This window comes from Gopherus evgoodei, unplaced genomic scaffold, assembly GCF_007399415.2.
Source record: "Gopherus evgoodei ecotype Sinaloan lineage unplaced genomic scaffold, rGopEvg1_v1.p scaffold_35_arrow_ctg1, whole genome shotgun sequence".
NCBI classification, from domain to species: Eukaryota; Metazoa; Chordata; order Testudines; family Testudinidae; genus Gopherus; species Gopherus evgoodei.
Genome location: NW_022060027.1, coordinates 4521516 through 4538202, shown reverse-complemented (window position 1 = coordinate 4538202; position 16687 = coordinate 4521516). Strand labels below are relative to the sequence as shown.

The 16687-nt window shown below is 59.8% G+C and overlaps 1 protein-coding gene across 1 annotated transcript; it reads left to right on the top strand.

Annotated features, from left to right (window-relative positions):
• Positions 1 to 2995: 2995 nt before the first annotated feature.
• CDC42EP5 (CDC42 effector protein 5) lies at positions 2996 to 15497 on the top strand. The gene is made up of 3 exons (XM_030544979.1): positions 2996 to 3094; positions 8278 to 8574; positions 14733 to 15497. The coding sequence occupies exon 3, from the start codon at positions 14733 to 14735 to the stop codon at positions 15309 to 15311; it is 579 nt and encodes a 192-aa protein (XP_030400839.1). The 5' UTR covers positions 2996 to 3094; positions 8278 to 8574; the 3' UTR covers positions 15312 to 15497.
• Positions 15498 to 16687: the final 1190 nt, after the last annotated feature.

Here is a 16687-nt window from a genome sequence, read left to right as displayed (position 1 = left end):
AGGGCTGGGCTAGCAGGGGCTGCAGGTCGGGAGTGAGGGGCACTGGCAGGGCTGCGGGGAGCCCAGGGCTGGGCTAGCAGGGGCTGCGGGTCGGGAGTGAGGGGCACTGGCAGGGCTGTGGGGAGCCCAGGGCTGGGCTAGCAGGGGCTGTGGGTCGGGAGTGAGGGGCACTGGCAGGGCTGTGGGGAGCCCAGGGCTGGGCTAGCAGGGGCTGCAGGTCGGGAGTGAGGGGCACCGGCAGGACTGGGTGAGCAGGGGCTGTGGGTTGTTAGTGAGGGGCACCAGCAAGGCTGGGGGTAGGGGGGCTGACATACAGGAGTGAATCTCTCCAGCTGTGGTTGGGCCTGTAGGGATGACTCAGAGGCAGAAGGTGGCTGAGCTGGGCAGGGGAAATCCCAGGGCCCAGAGGTGCCTTCCTGGCTCCTTCTCCTGCCACCCACACTGGAGCCTTGGGCCCCTGGAGCTGATCCCCAGAGTCTGGTACAATCTCCAGCCTGCCCCATTGAGCTGGCATGAGGCCTGGGCGATTGGGCCAACTTGGGGTGCTGGTGGCCTGTGTGAGGGTGGGGAAGGGGCTGGGAGCCAGGACTCCTGGGTTCTCTCCCCGGCCCGGGAAGGGGAGTGGGGTCCAGTGGTTAGAGCGGGGGGAGGGGCGCTGGCTCTGGCTAATCTGTTTCTTTTTGGGGGCGGGTAAACAAATACCTGTGGCTGCTGCCAAAGAACCAGGCAAAAGAGCTGCTGCCCCGTCCGGCTAGGACAGCTCTGCCCCCATCAGGACAGCTAGTTATATGGGGACCCTCTCACTTGGCTCTAGGGTGGGGCGTGGGGGACTTGGCTGGGGAGCGGGGGCTGGGTATACAGGGACTGGCCCTGGGGTGAAGCACAGGGGCTGGGTATAGGGGACCCCATACTCATGGGTAATGCTGGCTTCCCCCGTCCCTGGCCGGGGCGGGGTCCACATGGAACAGAAGACGGGGGGCTGTCAATCCTCCAGCCGTCCCTCACCCCCACTTCCCCGTCTCAATCCCCCGCCCCAGAAATGGGGCGGGGCCCGATCCTGGGCAGCGCCTGGAGGCTTCTGTGCTCTGGCGTCTCTTGCACAACCTGGTCTACGCTGCCCCCCGCCCCAATTCATCGCCACGGCCACGTACCCTGGGCGGGAAGGGAGAGGGGGGGCAGCTCGGGCCGGAAATGAACTCCAGCTGTTCGCTTATCGGCAGGATGCGGCCGAGTCCCCAGGTGGCCAGATCGCAGGCTCCGGCCCCCTCCCCAGCTGGGGGTCCACTGTATTGCTGGAGAGTGCTCCCCTCCCCGAGCCGGGGAGAAAACCCAGGCGTCCTGGCTCCTAGCGCCCCCTCCTCCCCTCTCAGAGCCGGGGAGAGAACCCAGGCGTCCTGCCTCCTAGCGCCCCCTCCTCCCCTCCCCGAGCCGGGGAGAGAACCCAGGCGTCCTGGATTCTAGCGCCCCCTCCTCCCCTCCCAGAGCCGGGGAGAGAACCCAGGCGTCCTGGCTCCTAGCGCCCCCTCCTCCCCTCCCCGAGCCGGGGAGAGAACCCAGGCGTCCTGGCTTCTAGCGCCCCCTCCTCCCCTCCCCGAGCCGGGGAGAGAACCCAGGCGTCCTGGCTCCCAGCCCCCACCCTGACCACTAACTATGGAAGCCTGCTGGAGTGAGGAGGGGTGTGTGTATCTCACTCACTTTATCTTAATTAGCTAAACAATAACCTCGTCTGGGACCATCCCCCCCAAGGTGTGACTGTCGGGAGGGGGGTGGGGAGCGATTCTGGCTGGCACCTGAGCATTGGGGTTGGGGAGAGCTGGGAGCTGCTGTGTATCTCGGTGATTTCCCCAGCTGGACTCAGTAGGACACGACCCCCCACCAGGAAGAACCCCCCGCAGCAGCAGCGCAGGCTGGTTGCGCTGGCAGCAGTAGTAAGGCCGTTATCTGCGCTGCGGGGCTCAGTCCCAGAGCAGGGCGCTTGGCTGGGAGTTCATGTGCCCGATACGGAGCAGGACACCAGACCCCCCGGCCGGCCCTGGCTCTCAGGGGTTAATTACCGTCGGAGGCTGGAGGCAGGGAGCCGGGCGGACCCAGCGCATCCCCCCTCTCCGGCCCCCCTGCATTTCCTGCAGCAGGATCCAGAGCCGCGGCGATGGGAAAAAGAGAAATGAGCACCCCCCCCCGCTCTAACCACTAGACCCCGCCCAGGCGAGAACCCAGGAGTCCTGGCTCACGGCTCTAACCACTAGACACCACTCCCCAGCCACAGCTTGGGCTGCACTGTCCTCGGTCTGCCCAGATCCAGTCATCGGCTGGGGGGCGGGGGAGTGTAGGGGAATGAGTGGTGGGTGAACGGACAGAGGGTCTGTGGGGATAGAGAGCTGAAGAGAAAGAGAGAGAGACCAACCTATCTCTGTCTATCCCCGTCACCCCTTCTATCTATCCATCATCCCCATCACCCCATCTAGTTCTCCATCTCTCTATCCACATCTATCTATCCCCATTGCCCCATCTATCTACCTATCCCCTCCACCCCCTCTATCTATCTATCCCCATCCATCCCCCCATCTATCTATCTATCTATCCCCATCCACCCCCCCATCTATCTATCTATCTATCCCCATCACCCTCCCCCCCCCCCCCCCGTGGCTCAAACGGGTCTGGAAGTTGTTACTGGCTGGGACGCCCGCCCCCCTTTCAGGAAATTCCAGCGTGGGGCGGGGCCCCCCCTGGTGTGGGATTCCCACCATTTCCTCCCCCCTCCCCCACTTCCCCATCCTTCCCCTTCCCTCCTTCACATAACGTTTCCCCGGGGACGGGAGGGGGGGTAATTTTGCCGCGCGCCCTCCCCCCCACGTCGAGTTTCTCTCTTGCAAAAAAAAATCCTCGAGCCTCTGTCTCTTTAAGAAGAGAGAGTTGGGGAAGGGGCGTGGCCGGGGTAGGCCCCGCCCCTTTAACCCTTCACGGGCAGAGTTTTTTTTTCTGAGCCAGGCGCTGACTTTCTCGCCCCTTGCGCGGCGGGACCCCAGCTGAGCGGAGCGGAGAGGGTCGCCCTGCCGGGCCAGTGCCCCACTGAGGATGCACGTTCCTGCTAGAGGTGGGGAGCTAGGGGTTGAAGGGGCGGCTGGGTGGGGGAGCTGCCGGGGGACAGCTGAAGTGGGGGAGCTGGGGTGTGGGGTCAGGATTGGGGGGCGATGAGGGGGCTGAGAGTGAGGGATCTGGGGTGGGGGGCTATTAGGGGGCTGAGTGGGAGATCTGGGTTGGGGGGCTGAGGGTGGGGAGAGCTGGGGGGCTGAGTGGGGGGATCTGGGGTGGGGGGATTCTGGGGGGCTGAGGGTTGGGAGATCTGGGGGGCTGAGTGGGGGATCTGGGGTGGGGAGAGCTAAGGGGAAGGAGGGAGGCAACTGGGGGAGGATGGAGGTAGGTGGGGCAGCTGGGGGCGGATGTAGTGAGTGCGGGGCAGCGGAGAGGGATCTGAGTGTGGGGGCAGGAGTGGGGGAGCAGCTGGGGGGATTGGCAGCTGGGGGCATCTTAGGTGAGGGGCAGGAGTGGGGGATCGGGGGGGTGGGGGCAGCTAGGGGGAAGGGGGAATATTCCTGCATCTCGCTGAAGCTGGATGCAAGACCCTGTGCTTGGGCCCCACCCCAGACTCGGCCGCCCTGACCCTGCCGTGGTCGAGGTGGGGCCTCTGTTGGGTCCCAAGCCTGCCCTGGGTCACACGGTCCCGGGCATGTTCTACCCAGGTTAGAAACCTGCCCATCCCGCCACCAGATGCCAGGCAGGCGCCCGCTGTCATGACAGAGGTGCCGGCGGGAGTTGTTTTATGATTTGATGACATTAGCCCTCATCAGGCTCTTACTAGCTGCTGGATTCCTGGTGGTCCGATGGGCTGCACGATCATTTGACTTCCTCCTCCACCGGGTCATTTTAGTCCTGATCTCGACATTAATTTGCTGTAGCCTTTAGGTGCTGCAGAAGACACTTGCTCTTTTGCTGGAGAGTTTATTTGCTAACTTGCTGTAGAAATACATTTGCTATACTGGAATCTAGCCGCCATGTCTTAGACCCAATAGCTCAGACCCCGAGCCGGCCCGTACGTCAGACCGCGAGCCGGGCCATACATTGCGAATTGGCTGGTCAATTCTATAGCAAAACCACCACTTAGCAACTATATAGCAAGCTGGGAAATAATGAACGTGTTATACAGCCAACGAGCAGTAAATAACAAATCAATTCTATAGCAAACTAGCAAACGACTAATTCATTTGTTTGCTGCTTTGCCGTATAACTTATTTGTTATTAAGAACATAAGAACGGCCAGACTGGGTCAGACCAAAGGTCCATCCAGCCCAGTGTCCTGTCAGCCGACAGTGGCCAATGCCAGGTGCCCCAGAGGGAGTGAACCCAACAGGTAATGATCAAGTGATCTCTCTCCTGCCATCTATCTCCATCCTCTGACAGACAGAGGCTAGGGATGCCATTCGTTACCCATCCTGGCTAATAGCCATTAATGGACTTAACCTCCATGCATTTATCCAGTTCTCTTTTAAACCCTGTTTTAGTCCCAACCTAACAGCCTCCTCCAGCAAGGAGTTCCACAGGTTGACTGTGCGCTGTATGAAGAAGAACTTCCTTTTATTTGTTTTAAACCTGCTGCCCATTAATTTCATTTGGTGACCCCTAGTTCTTGTGTTATGGGAACAAGTAAATAACTTTTCCTTATTTACTTTCTCCACATCACTCATGATTTTATAGACTTCTGTCATATCCCCCCTTAGTCTCCTCTTTTCCAAGCTGAAAAGTCCCAGCCTCTTTAATCTCTCCTCATATGGGACCCGTTCCAACCCCCTAATCATTTTAGTTGCCCTTCTCTGAACTTTTTCTAGTGCCCGTCTATCTTTCTGGAGATGAGGGGACCACATCTGGGCGCAGTATTTATTTGTTCCATGATCTATTTGCTAAACGACGGCTTCGCTGGCTAATATCCTGTTTACGTGGTGGCCATAAAACGTCTGACTTCTTTGCTAGGTTGCTGCTGTAACTTTCCTGCCCTCGGACTTGTTTGTCGTTTGGCTGTTTGAGTGATTTGAGATGTTGCTTTTTTTCTGGCTGGGTCTGGACTCTTTTTAGGATGATTTATTAGTAGTTCCTTCTGTTCCGGTACCGCTTGGAGACCCAAACCGAGACTCCTGTCCCACCAGGCGCCGCTGCCCAGACCCCGCTGGGTGCGTCACAGGCCCCCTGTCCATCCTACCAGGCGCTGCCCGGACCCCAGCAGTGATCACAAAGACGCCAGCCTCCCTTCCCCCAAGATCGCCTCTTCCAAACTGGGTTTAGTTTTTACCCCTGATTCTGCAGCCGAACACGCGGCCCGTGGGATTAAAAGTCTGCGTGTGCTTATGGGTTAGATTCACCAAGCGTTTAAATATAGTCTCAAGCCCTGTCCACAGAAGGGGGCGGGGGGTGGCTGGGAGCCAGGACTCCTGGGTTCTAGCCTGACTAAGAGGGGAATAGTGGGGTCTAGTGGGTTAGAGCGGGGGTGGGGGATACCGCTTGTGCTTAAGTTTGAGCTGGGCAGCAGCATGGTTGGCTTTATCTGAGCAACCTTAATTCTGTCCCTTGGCTGGTTATTGACTCTGCAACAGGGGCTCCGAGTTCAGCTGATCCTGACTCCTTGATGTTACCCTTCGGATCGGGCAGCTGGGGATGGTGTTTCTTCACCATCCGCCTGCCGCGTTAACCCCCAAGGAACTTTGCACGCGCCAGCGCCGCGGCTGACTAGGGGCGGCTCTAGGGATTTTGCCGCCCCAAGCATGGCAGGCAGGCTGCCTACGGTGGCTTGCCTGCGGGAGGTCCCCGGTCCCGTGGATTCGGTGGCTTGCCTGCGGGAGGTCCGCGGTCCCGCAGATTTGGTGGCTTGCCTGTGGGAGGTCCCCGGTTCCGTGGATTCGGTGGCTTGCCTGCGGGAGGTCCACGGTCCCGCGGATTTGGTGGCTTGCCTGCGGGAGGTCCCCGGTCCCGCGGATTTGGTGGCTTGCCTGCGGGAGGTTCCCGGTCCCGCAGATTCAGTGGCTTGCCTGCGGGAGGTCCCCGGTCCCGCGGATTTGGTGGCTTGCCTGCGGGAGGTTCCCGGTCCTGCAGATTCAGTGGCTTGCCTGTGGGAGGTCCCCGGTCCCGCGGATTCGGTGGCTTGCCTGCAGGAGGTCCGCGGTCCCGCAGATTCAGTGGCTTGCCTGCGGGAGGTCCCCGGTCCCGCGGATTCGGTGGCTTGCCTGTAGGAGGTCTGCCGAAGCCGCAGGACTAGCAGACCCTCCACAGGCATGCCGCCGAAGGCAGCCTGCCTGCCACCCTCGCAGCAACCGGCAGAGCGCCCCGCACGGCTTGCCGCCCCAGGCATGTGCTTGGCGTGCTGGGGCCTGGAGCCACTCCTGCGACTGAGGCCATGTCTACATCTAAAATTTTGCAGCGCTGGTTGTTACAGCTGTATTAGTACAGCTGTATAGGGCCAGCGCTGCAGAGTGGCCACACTTACAGCAACCAGCGCTGCAAGTGGTGTTAGATGTGGCCACACTGCAGCGCTGTTGGGCGGCTTCAAGGGGGGTTCCGGGAACGCGAGAGCAAACCGGGAAAGGAGACCAGCTTCGCCGCGGTTTGCTCTCGCGTTCCCGGAGCCACCCAGCAAACCGCAGGGAAGGAGACCTGCTTGCTCGGGGTTCCGGGAACGCGAGAGCAAACCGGGAAAGGAGACCAGCTTCGCCGCGGTTTGCTCTCGCGTTCCCCGAACCACCCTGCAAACCGCAGGGAAGGAGACCTGCTTGCTCGGGGGTTCCGGGAACGAGAGAGCAAACCGGGAAAGGAGACCAGCTTCGCCGCGGTTTGCTCTCGCGTTCCCCGAACCACCCTGCAAACCGCAGGGAAGGAGACCTGCTTGCTCGGGGTTCCGGGAACGAGAGAGCAAACCGGGAGAGGAGACCAGCTTCGCCGCGGTTTGCTCTCGCGTTCCCGGAGCCACCCAGCAAACCGCAGGGAAGGAGACCTGCTTGCTCGGGGTTCCGGGAACGAGAGAGCAAACCGGGAAAGGAGACCAGCTTCGCCGCGGTTTGCTCTCGCGTTCCCCGAACCACCCTGCAAACCGCAGGGAAGGAGACCTGCTTGCTCGGGGTTCCGGGAACGAGAGAGCAAACCGGGAAAGGAGACCAGCTTGATTACCAGAGGCTTCCTCCTTCCACGGAGGTCAAGAAAAGTGCTGGTAAGTGTCTACATTGGATCACCAGCGCTGGATCCTCTACACCCGAGACAAAACGGGAGTACGGCCAGCGCTGCAAACAGGGAGTTGCAGCGCTGGTGGTGCCCTGCAGATGTGTACACCTTCAAAGTTGCAGCGCTGTAACTCCCTCACCAGCGCTGCAACTTTCTGATGTAGACAAGCCCTGACTGTGCTCTGTCCAGCCCTCCATCGGGGCCTGCACCGGCCGTCCTGGGCCTTACTTTTTCCCCTCCTGGGGACTTCTGTCAGTGTCCGCATTTCCTGGCCCATGCGGAGCCGGTCAAACATTATCTATCTCTCTATCCCCATGCACCCCATCTATCTATCTATCTATCTATCTATCTATCTATCTATCTATCTATCTATCTATCTATCTATCTATCTATCTATCTATCTATCTATCTATCTATCTATTTTTAAATCAGTCCCATAACTTAAAGTCCTCTTCAGTAGGGAATAATTACTTTTAAATTATCTAAATCTATTCCCTCCATCCTCACCCAACCCCCCTTCCATTCCTATCCCCCTCCCCTTTTCTCTCAGGGTAGCTGTCTATCCTCCTACACACCGCTCCCTCCCTGAGCCATCCATCCTGCCCCGCTGCGAACCGCTCCCTCTGCCATCCCTGTATTATAAAATAGATCCCACCGCTTGCTTTCCCCTCCGCCCCCCACTCGGCGCAGCTTCATTTTTAAATAGACCCCAACGTCAAGTCGTTCTGCCCCCAGCTGCTCCCCGGCCCTGTTTGCAAACAGAGCCCAGGCCGAGCCAATCGGGACTCACACCTCCCGGAAGTTCAGGAATGCAGTGAACTTTATAAGTTGACCCGTGCAGGTTCCCCCCCCGCCCGCCCCATGGGATAATATTTGCTTTGACTTCTGGATCTCGACTTTCCTGGCAAAGCTCGTGCGGCCTGGGGTCTGACACGAAGGCGGGCGGCATGGGCGCATTTGGACGAGTGGCGTGGGTAGGTTTCCCTCCCGCTTATTTATGCTTTTCGGTTTTGGAGCCAGGTAAATAAAGATCCAGCCTACTCCGCCCCAGAGGGAGGAGAGAAAGCGCGAGCGGGGAGGAAAAGGGGCGAAGGACGCCGAGGAGCAAAGGCCACCCCCGAGGTTCTCGGCGCGTTTGGATCGGGGCGCGGAGAAATGGCCGGCTAGAGAGCGAATCCCAGCCCCGCGCGAGCTTGGGTGGCGGTGGATTGTCCTCGGGAAAGCGAGCTCCGTTTCTGGATTACAAAACAGGAAGACAGAGACTCTGGCTGGCTCTGTACGTGACTCATTGATCTCCGGACTTGGGATTCGTACAGGGTGAGTAAAGGCCTCAGAGGGGATCTGGCTTCATGACGGCGGGTGTGGGGGGGAGAGCGGATGCTTTGAGATCGTTGAGATCGTCGAGCTGGTGGGTCGAGATGACGGAAGAACCGCCGTGTGGGGTTGGGGCGAATGGGCGGCAGGACTCCTGGGTTCTGTTTCAGGGAGTGGAGGGGAAGCTGGTTGGTTGGAGCACGTGAGGGAAGACAGGAAACCAGGACTCCTGGGTTCTTTCCCTGGATCTGGGAGGGGAGTGGGGTCTAGTGGATAGAGCAGGGAGCCAGGGCTCCTGGGTTCTATGGTTCGGGGAGGGGAGGGGTGTCTAGTGGTTAGAGCAGGGGGGCTGGGAGCCAGGACTCCTGGGTTCTATCCTTGGTTCTGGGAGGGGAGGGGGGTCTAGTGGGTTAGAGCAGGAGGGGCGGGGAGCCAGGACACCTGGGTTCTATCTCTGGCTTGGGGACAGGGGATCCAGTGGATTGGAGCAGGGGTCTGGGAGCTGGGACTCCTGGGCTCTATTCCTGGTTCTAGGAGCGGAGTGGGGTCTAGTGGGTTAGAGCAGGAGGGGCGGGGAGCCAGGACACCTGGGTTCTATCTCTGGCTTGGGGACAGGGGATCCAGTGGATTGGAGCAGGGGGACTGGGAGCCAGGACACCTGGGTTCTCTCCCCCACCCTGGGAGGGGAGTGGGGTCCAATGGAGGGGCTATAATCCTTTATGTCTTGCAGAACCCCAGGGAGGGCTTCTCCCTCCAATCCGCAGGGGGTTGGATAAGATTAGAGGCGGCCAGGAGGCCTGATCATTGTTCGGATCTTAGAGCCAGGATGGGAGTGGGAGCTTTAAGCAAACAGCCCTAGACAGATGAGAGAAGAGGCCACTGGTACCAGTCCAAAACAAGGGGGAGAGACCTTAGCACCTCTTGGTCCCAGACAGTTACTGGGAGACTGGGATAGAACCCAGGAGTTCTGATTCCCAGCTCCTCCCTCCATGTCAATAGACCACACTCCACCCTGTAGACTTTCTCTGGTGGAAACATGAAAATCCCATGGGAGAAGCTATAATCTCATTGCTAAGGGGGAAGATGGTGGGTGATTCAGAACTCCTGGGGCCCATCCCTGGTTGTGGGAGGGGAATGGGGTCTAGTGGTTGGAACAGAGGATGGGGGCTGGGAGCTAGAACTCCTGGGTTCCATCCCTGGCTCTGGGAGGGGAGTTTTGTCTAATGGTTAGAGTGGGTGGGGGCTGGTAGCCAGGACTCCTGGGTTCCATCCCTGGCTGTGGGAGGGAAGTGGGGTCTAGTGGTCAGAGTGGCAGGGGCAGGGTGGGAGCCAGGACTCCTGGGTTCTATTCTAGTTGGCCTCTCCTGGTTCTCTTCCTTCCTCTCTAATTGCTCCTTCAGTGTTTCCTTCGGAGGATCCTCCCACTGGCCCCCTCTACTTTTTTGGGGCGGGTTCCCCCAGACTCCGTCCTCGGTCGCCCCCCATCTCTGAGCCAGCTTGTCCACAGCCCTGCTGCCTTTTCTCCACTCTCCTAGATCCCATGGCCAGATGGGGCCCGTTGTGAGACGCCTGCCTGGGTGACTGGGATAACCCAGCCCATGGCGCTGCCCCGAATTCAGTCCTGGCTGATCCAGATCAGGTCTTTGAGAGGCCAGTGGCTTTGCAAGCGTAGCCAAGCCCTTGGTAAATTATCCTGAGGGAAGAACTTCTGCCGTGTTCCCAGGTTGGGTTTGTCTCCCGTCAACTCCCATCCGACCTTTCTTTGCTCCATTGAGGAGCCCGTTAGTCAATATTCGTCCCTCACCTCGGTACCAACAGCCCGGGATCGAGTGCCCCCCAGACCTTCTCTCTGCTCAGCTAAATAGCTGGAGCTCCTGGCGTCTCTCACACCCAGGCAGGGTTTCTAATCCTTCAGTCGTCTTCCTGACTCTTCTCCGCCCCGTCTCCAATTGATCAACATCCTCCTTGAATTAGGGGCCCCGCAACGGGACGCGGGATCCCGACAGCGTCGCCCCAGGGTCAGATCCAGAGGTGAAATCCCCCCGCTCGAGGTTCCCCTGGGGACGCAGCCCAGGATCCCATTAGCCGCTCCGGTGTCCGGTCATTGCAGAGCTGTCTCTGTCCGTCCCCGCCTCGTCTCCTCGTGGATGTCCAGCCGTCAGCCCCTGCTCAGTTCCTCATCTTCCCCCCCCCCAAGTCCGCCAGCCTCCCTTCTCTCTGTCGCTGCAACCACGACCGTCTGGCCTGATGGGTAACGTGGGTGTCGTCTTCTGCTCGGGCCCCTCAGTCTTCAGGCCGAAACCTCGCCGAGCCGTTCTTCCCATGTCCCGACCCGGGCCCGGGCGCCTAGTGGCTAAGCAGAACCAACGGCTGGGAGTCGAAGCTCAACAATTCCCACCAGGAAATGAGGGGACAAGTTTTTAAGAGGGAGGAAAATGACCCGTTGGGGCAAACTTCCCAAGAGTTCGGCTCTAGAGCGAGCAGGCCTCAGCTCAGGGCCGTTTTGTGTGTGATGCAGGAGGTCAGAGCAGATGCTCACAGAGAGAACCCAGGAATCCTGCCTCCCTGATCTCCCTGCCCCAGCCAGGAATAGAACCCAGGAATCCTGGTTCTCAGCCCTTCCTGCTCTAACCACTGGATCTCACTCCTCTTCCTGAGCTGGGAGAGAACCCAGGAGTCCTGGTTCCCAGCCTTCCCTTCTAACCCACTAGACCCACTTCCCCTCCCAGAAGCTAGGGATAGAACCCAGGAGTCCTGGCTCCCTGCCCCCCTGCTCTAACCATTAGACATGGGGTGGGCAAACTTTTTGGCCCGAGGGTAACATCTCGGTATAGAAGTTGTATGGTGGGCCATGAATGCTCACAAAATTGGGGTTGGCGGGTGGGCTCTGGCTGTGGGGAGGGCTCCAGGGTGGGGCCAGAAATGAGGAATTCAGGGTGCAGGAGGGGGCTCTGGGTTGGGGCAGCAGGGGTGGGGGTGGGGTGTCGTCTCCAGCTGGAGGTGCAGGCTCTGGGGTGGTGCTGGGGATGAGGGGTTTGGGGTGCAGGAGGGTGCTCTGGGCTGGGACCAAGGGGTTTGGCGGGCAGGAGGGGGATCAGGGCTGGGGTAGGGGGCTGGGGTGCGGGAGGGCCTCAGGGATGCAGGCTGCAGGCGGTGCTTACGTAAAGCAGCTCCCAGCACATCTCTCCTCCCCGCCCCTGGTTTCTATGCAGAGGCACGGCCAGGCGCCTCTGCTGCGCGCTGCCCTGTCCGCAAGCACCGCCCCTACAGCTCCCATTGGCCATGGTTCTCGGCCAATGGGAGCTGCAGGGGCAGCGCTTGGGGTGGGGACATCAGACAGAGTGGAACCCCCTGGCTGCCCCTATGCGTAGGAGTCGGAGGGGGGGACATGCCGCTGCTTCTCAGAGCCGCTAGGAGCGTCCCCAAGCCTGCTCCCCGGCCAGAGCAGGGCCTCTTTCCAGCAGCGTCCCCCAGCCTGTCACTTTGGTCCTGTCGCCCCCTCTCTGCGTCCCACCACTGGCTCCCCCTTCTCCACCTTGTCTGCTCACCTAATCCTCTCCCCATCCCTCTCCAAGGGGCCTGGGGTCCCTGCCACCATCGCCTGCTGGGGAAAGGCTCAAGCCAGCTCCTTGGCCAGCTCCTTGGCCATCCCAGCTCCTTGGCCATCCCACACCCAGGAGAGATACTCCCCATAAACACCCCCAGAGCCACCACCGTCAGGTCCCTCCTGGGCCCCAGCGCTGAGTGCCCTGCCCGTCACGCCATCTGATGGGGCCTCGCCCTGAGCAGGTGCCCCCCTGTCCTTCTGCCCATCCATCGTTGGCTCTTGCTGGCTCCTTGGGTCAGGGATGGGATCTTTGTTCTCGGTCTGTGCAGCACCCGGCACCCCAGGGGCTACCGTAATACACCTAATAGCAGTTAAATGTACAGCACCTGGTGCCCGTGGAGCTACCATAATACATATAATAGCAGTTAAATGTACAGCATGTGGCGCTGAGGGGGGCCTGGTGAACGGCTGAGGCACCCATGGGCTACCGTAACACACCTAATAGCAATGAAATCTACAGTGCCTGGGGGGCCTTGGGCATGGCTGGAGGGGCGATAGAGGGGCAGTGCTTTGGGGCTACCATAATACCGCTAATAGCAATAAAGTGTACAGGGCCTGGTACTGTGAGTCCATGGAAGGGGGGAGGGAAGGTTGAGGTGTGACTATAATTCACCTAATGAACAACACCCAGCGCCTTGCACAATGGGTTCTCTCCCTGGCTCTGGAAGGGGAGAGGGGTCTAGTGGTTAGAGCAGGGGGGCTGGGAGCCTGGACTCCTGGGTTCTGTCCCGTGGCTCCCAGCCCTGCTAACTCCGCTCCCGGGGACTGGCCGTACCTCTTGTTCGCGTTTGTTGTGGCTGGGACTGGACCCAAACCTGCCCTGCCCCCGCCCGCAGAATCATTGTTCCCCTGAAGCCTTACTCAACCCTACCCATTAGGTCCCCTCCCAGCTGCCAGCGCTGCCAGCTGGGATCCCACTGCCAGCACTACCAGTATGACTCACCCACAGCCAGGGAGAGAACCCAGGAGTCCTGACTCCCAGCCCCCCTGCTCTAATCACTAGACCCCACCTCCCTCCAGGAGCCAGGGAGAGATCTCAGGAGTCCGGGCTCCCAGCTCCCCTGCTCTAACCACTAGACCCCACCCCCCTCCAGGAGCCAGGGAGAGAACCCAGGAGTCCAGGCTCCCAGCTCCCTTGTTAGTTATGGCACCAGGCTCAGCCTGGATCCGGGTCCCCTGGCAGTGGAGCGGAGCAGGAATCTGGTCAGACAGGTTCCCCACCCCACTCCTTTCCCCAGGGGAGCGGCTTGGGAGTGGGGTGGGGGGTGGTGGCTCATGGGAACCAGGTGGGGTGGGGTGGGGGTGTTCCCTGCTCCTTGGCCCCCCCCCAGAAAGGGCCCTTCTAATCCCCTTCTTCCCTAGTCACTGTCTCCTTCCCCCGTTCCTTCTCTCCTCTCATCCGTCTTTCCTTCCTCCCTTTTTCTGCCCCTCCATTATACCCCCATCCCCCCAGTCCCTGTGGAACCCCAGCCCAGCTGCTCCAGATTCCAGCTGTTGTTCTGATAGAGGGGGGCTGCCTGGTCCCTCCAGTGCCCCCCTCTGTTCCACCCTATACCCCCCCTTGTCCAGCCACCCTCCCCTCTGCCCATCTGAACTGCCTCATCCCTGGCCCTGTCCTGCCACCCCTTCCAGGAGAGCAAGCCCCATCCTGTCCAGCTGTCCTCCCCAACTGAGTCCCCTCGATCCCCTGCCCCCCCAGCTGTCTCCCCTCCATCAGAGCCCTCCCATCGCCTGGTCGGCCCAGGCTCTCCTCACCCCCAATGTGAGCTCCCCCCACCAGGTCTGATCTGGCACAGAGCCTCAGGTCCCAGCTGGCTGCGGGGAGACCAGCCAGAGGAAACTGACTTCACTTCCCCAGGACAGGAAATGCTGCCTCCCCCCCCCCCCCGAATCCCAGCTGACCAGTCCTCCCTCTTCAGCGGAGATCCCCGTCCCTCTCAATCCCCACTGGCCACGTCCTCCCTGTCACCCTCCCCCCCTCTTCTAACCACTAGACCCCACCCCCTCCCAGAGCCCGGGAGAGAACCCCGGAGTCCTGGCTCCCAGCCCACCCCCAGAGCTGGGGAAAGAACAGAGGAGTCCTGCCTCCCATCCCCCCCTCTGAAATAATCCCATGTCACAGGGTGGGGGATATTTTGCCTGGGATCAACACTCCAGTGGGTGACCCCTATTTATCCTAAGATATGGGGGTGTAGGAGACAAACCCTTTACCTGTGGCCCATTCCCTGCCCCCCTGAGCCACCCAGTCCCTGCCCTGGGGTCGGATGAGAGCTGGCGCCCCCTAGAGGGGACAGGCCCCGTACCCCATTCCCCGCCCCCCTGACCCAGCCAGTTCCTGCCCTCGGGCTGGGTGGGAGGCAGCGCCCCCTAGAGGGGACAGGCCCCCCCATTCCCTGCTCCTCTGAGATAGCCAGTCTCCACCCTGGAGCTGGAAGGGAACCAGCGCCCCCTAGAGGGAACAGGCCCCATTCCCCACTCCCTGAGCCAGCCAGTCCTGGATCGGAGTGGGGCCCTTTCTCCCTGACCCCCATGTCTCTCTCTCTGTGCCCCCCAGATGCCGATTCTGAAGCAGTCCCCCATCTCCCAGTCAAAGAAGAGGCCCCGCATCGGCCGGGACATGATCAGCGCCCCGCTGGGAGATTTCCGGCACACCATGCACGTCGGCCGGGGCGGGGACGTCTTTGGGGACACCTCCTTTCTCAGCAACCACGGGGGCCCCAAGGCCAATGGGCTGCCCCCCGCCACCGAGGCCCTGGCGCCGGCTCAGTCCCCCAGCCGCCTCTCGGGGTCCTCCGGCAGCCCGGCTGATTTGGGGGGTGTCCCGGGCATCCTGGATTTGCCCCCCACTTCCTGGGAGGGGGAACTGCAACAGGCCGAGTCCCTGTTCTCCTTCGAGTTGGATCTAGGGCCATCTATTCTGGATGAGGTGTTGGGGGTCATGGACAAGGGTGGGGAGCAGCCCCAGAGCGAGGACGTCAGGCCGGAGAGGCCGGTGGGGGGACAGGGGCTGGGCCATGGGGTGGCTCCCCAGGCAGGGGAGGAGGAAGAGGAGGAAGAAGAGGAGGAGGAGGAGGAAGGCACCAGGCATGGATACACATTTGACGATGAGCTGGATGATGAGATTGGGCTATAGGAGAGCGGGTTCAGCTCCCCTCCCATCCCTCCATTCCCCCCTATTCCCTCCACCCCTCCATCTGTCTGCTACCTTGTCCCTTCATCCACGCCTCTCCTGCTTCAGCCACCCCCCCTTCCCTTGTGTGTGTTCTTTCTTTCTTTTCCTCTTTCATTCTTCCTTATCCTTCTCTTTCTTTTGCTCCTGCTCTCTTTCCCTTCCCCTCTTCCTCCGTTTCTTCCTTTCATTCTTTTTTTTTTCTTTCACTTATTCTTACCCCTTAGCCAGCCCCCTCCCCATGGCAGTACCGGTTCTGTGAGGATGGTGATGCTATCTGCAATGGAAAGCCCGATGTGTTTGATCCTAATTTTCACTTCCTTGTCTGTATGGATTTCTGGAATTCTAATCCACCCACCCGCCCGTTGACTGGTCAACTCATCAACATGTCTGTCTGTTACTGAGCCCCTCAATCAATCCACCAACCCACGGATTGCCCAATCAACCCATCAATACATTGATCGACTGATCAACCAGTCAAACCGTTTATCAATCAGCCTGTCAATTGATCAACAATCCATCTACCACCAAAAAACGATCGGCCCATTGGCTGACAAAATGAGCTATCAATAGTCAGCCCTCTCCTCCCCCCCACTCATCATTCGGCCGATGGACCCATCAACCATCAATCCACCAATTGACCTGCCAACTAAGTTATCGACGGATGGAACAGTTAACGATCAACCAACCAACCAGTCAACCCATCAGCAGACTAGGCAAGAATCAGCCCACCAATCGACCAGTCAGCCAATCAGTGAAACAGTCAACAATCAACCAACCAGTTGGTCAGTGGAATGGTCAACGAGCAACCAATCAACTAGCCAAGCCATCAACGAAATAGTCAAGAATCAAGCCACCAATTGACCACTCAACCAACCAGCCAGTTGACCAACTAATCAATCAATCGACCGATCATCTCAGCAGTTGACCAAATAACCCACCAATCGGTCAGCATCCCACTTCCTCTCCCTCATTCCCCTCTCCCACTGGGAGAAGGAACTCCTGAACTGAAAGCTGAGACAGTTTGATGTTGGTTTTGTGTGTATCCGTCTCACACCCCATCTGGACTCTGGGCTCACAAGAGATGGACTCGGGCAAGAGCAGTGGTACCGGGGTGGTTAGGGGGGCACGGATCAGCCTTGAGAAAAGTGATTTGGGTAATGCTGTGAAAATGACCTGGGTTCCCTCCTCCCCCACCCCCTATTTCATGCTTGGGGCTCCCCCCACATGGAAGGAGAGTTACTTGAGACGTTAACGGATTATATTCACCGGGCGTGGAAGGGCTGGGGTCTAATGGCTTAGAGCAGGGGGGCTGGGAGCCAGGACTCCTGGGTTCTCTC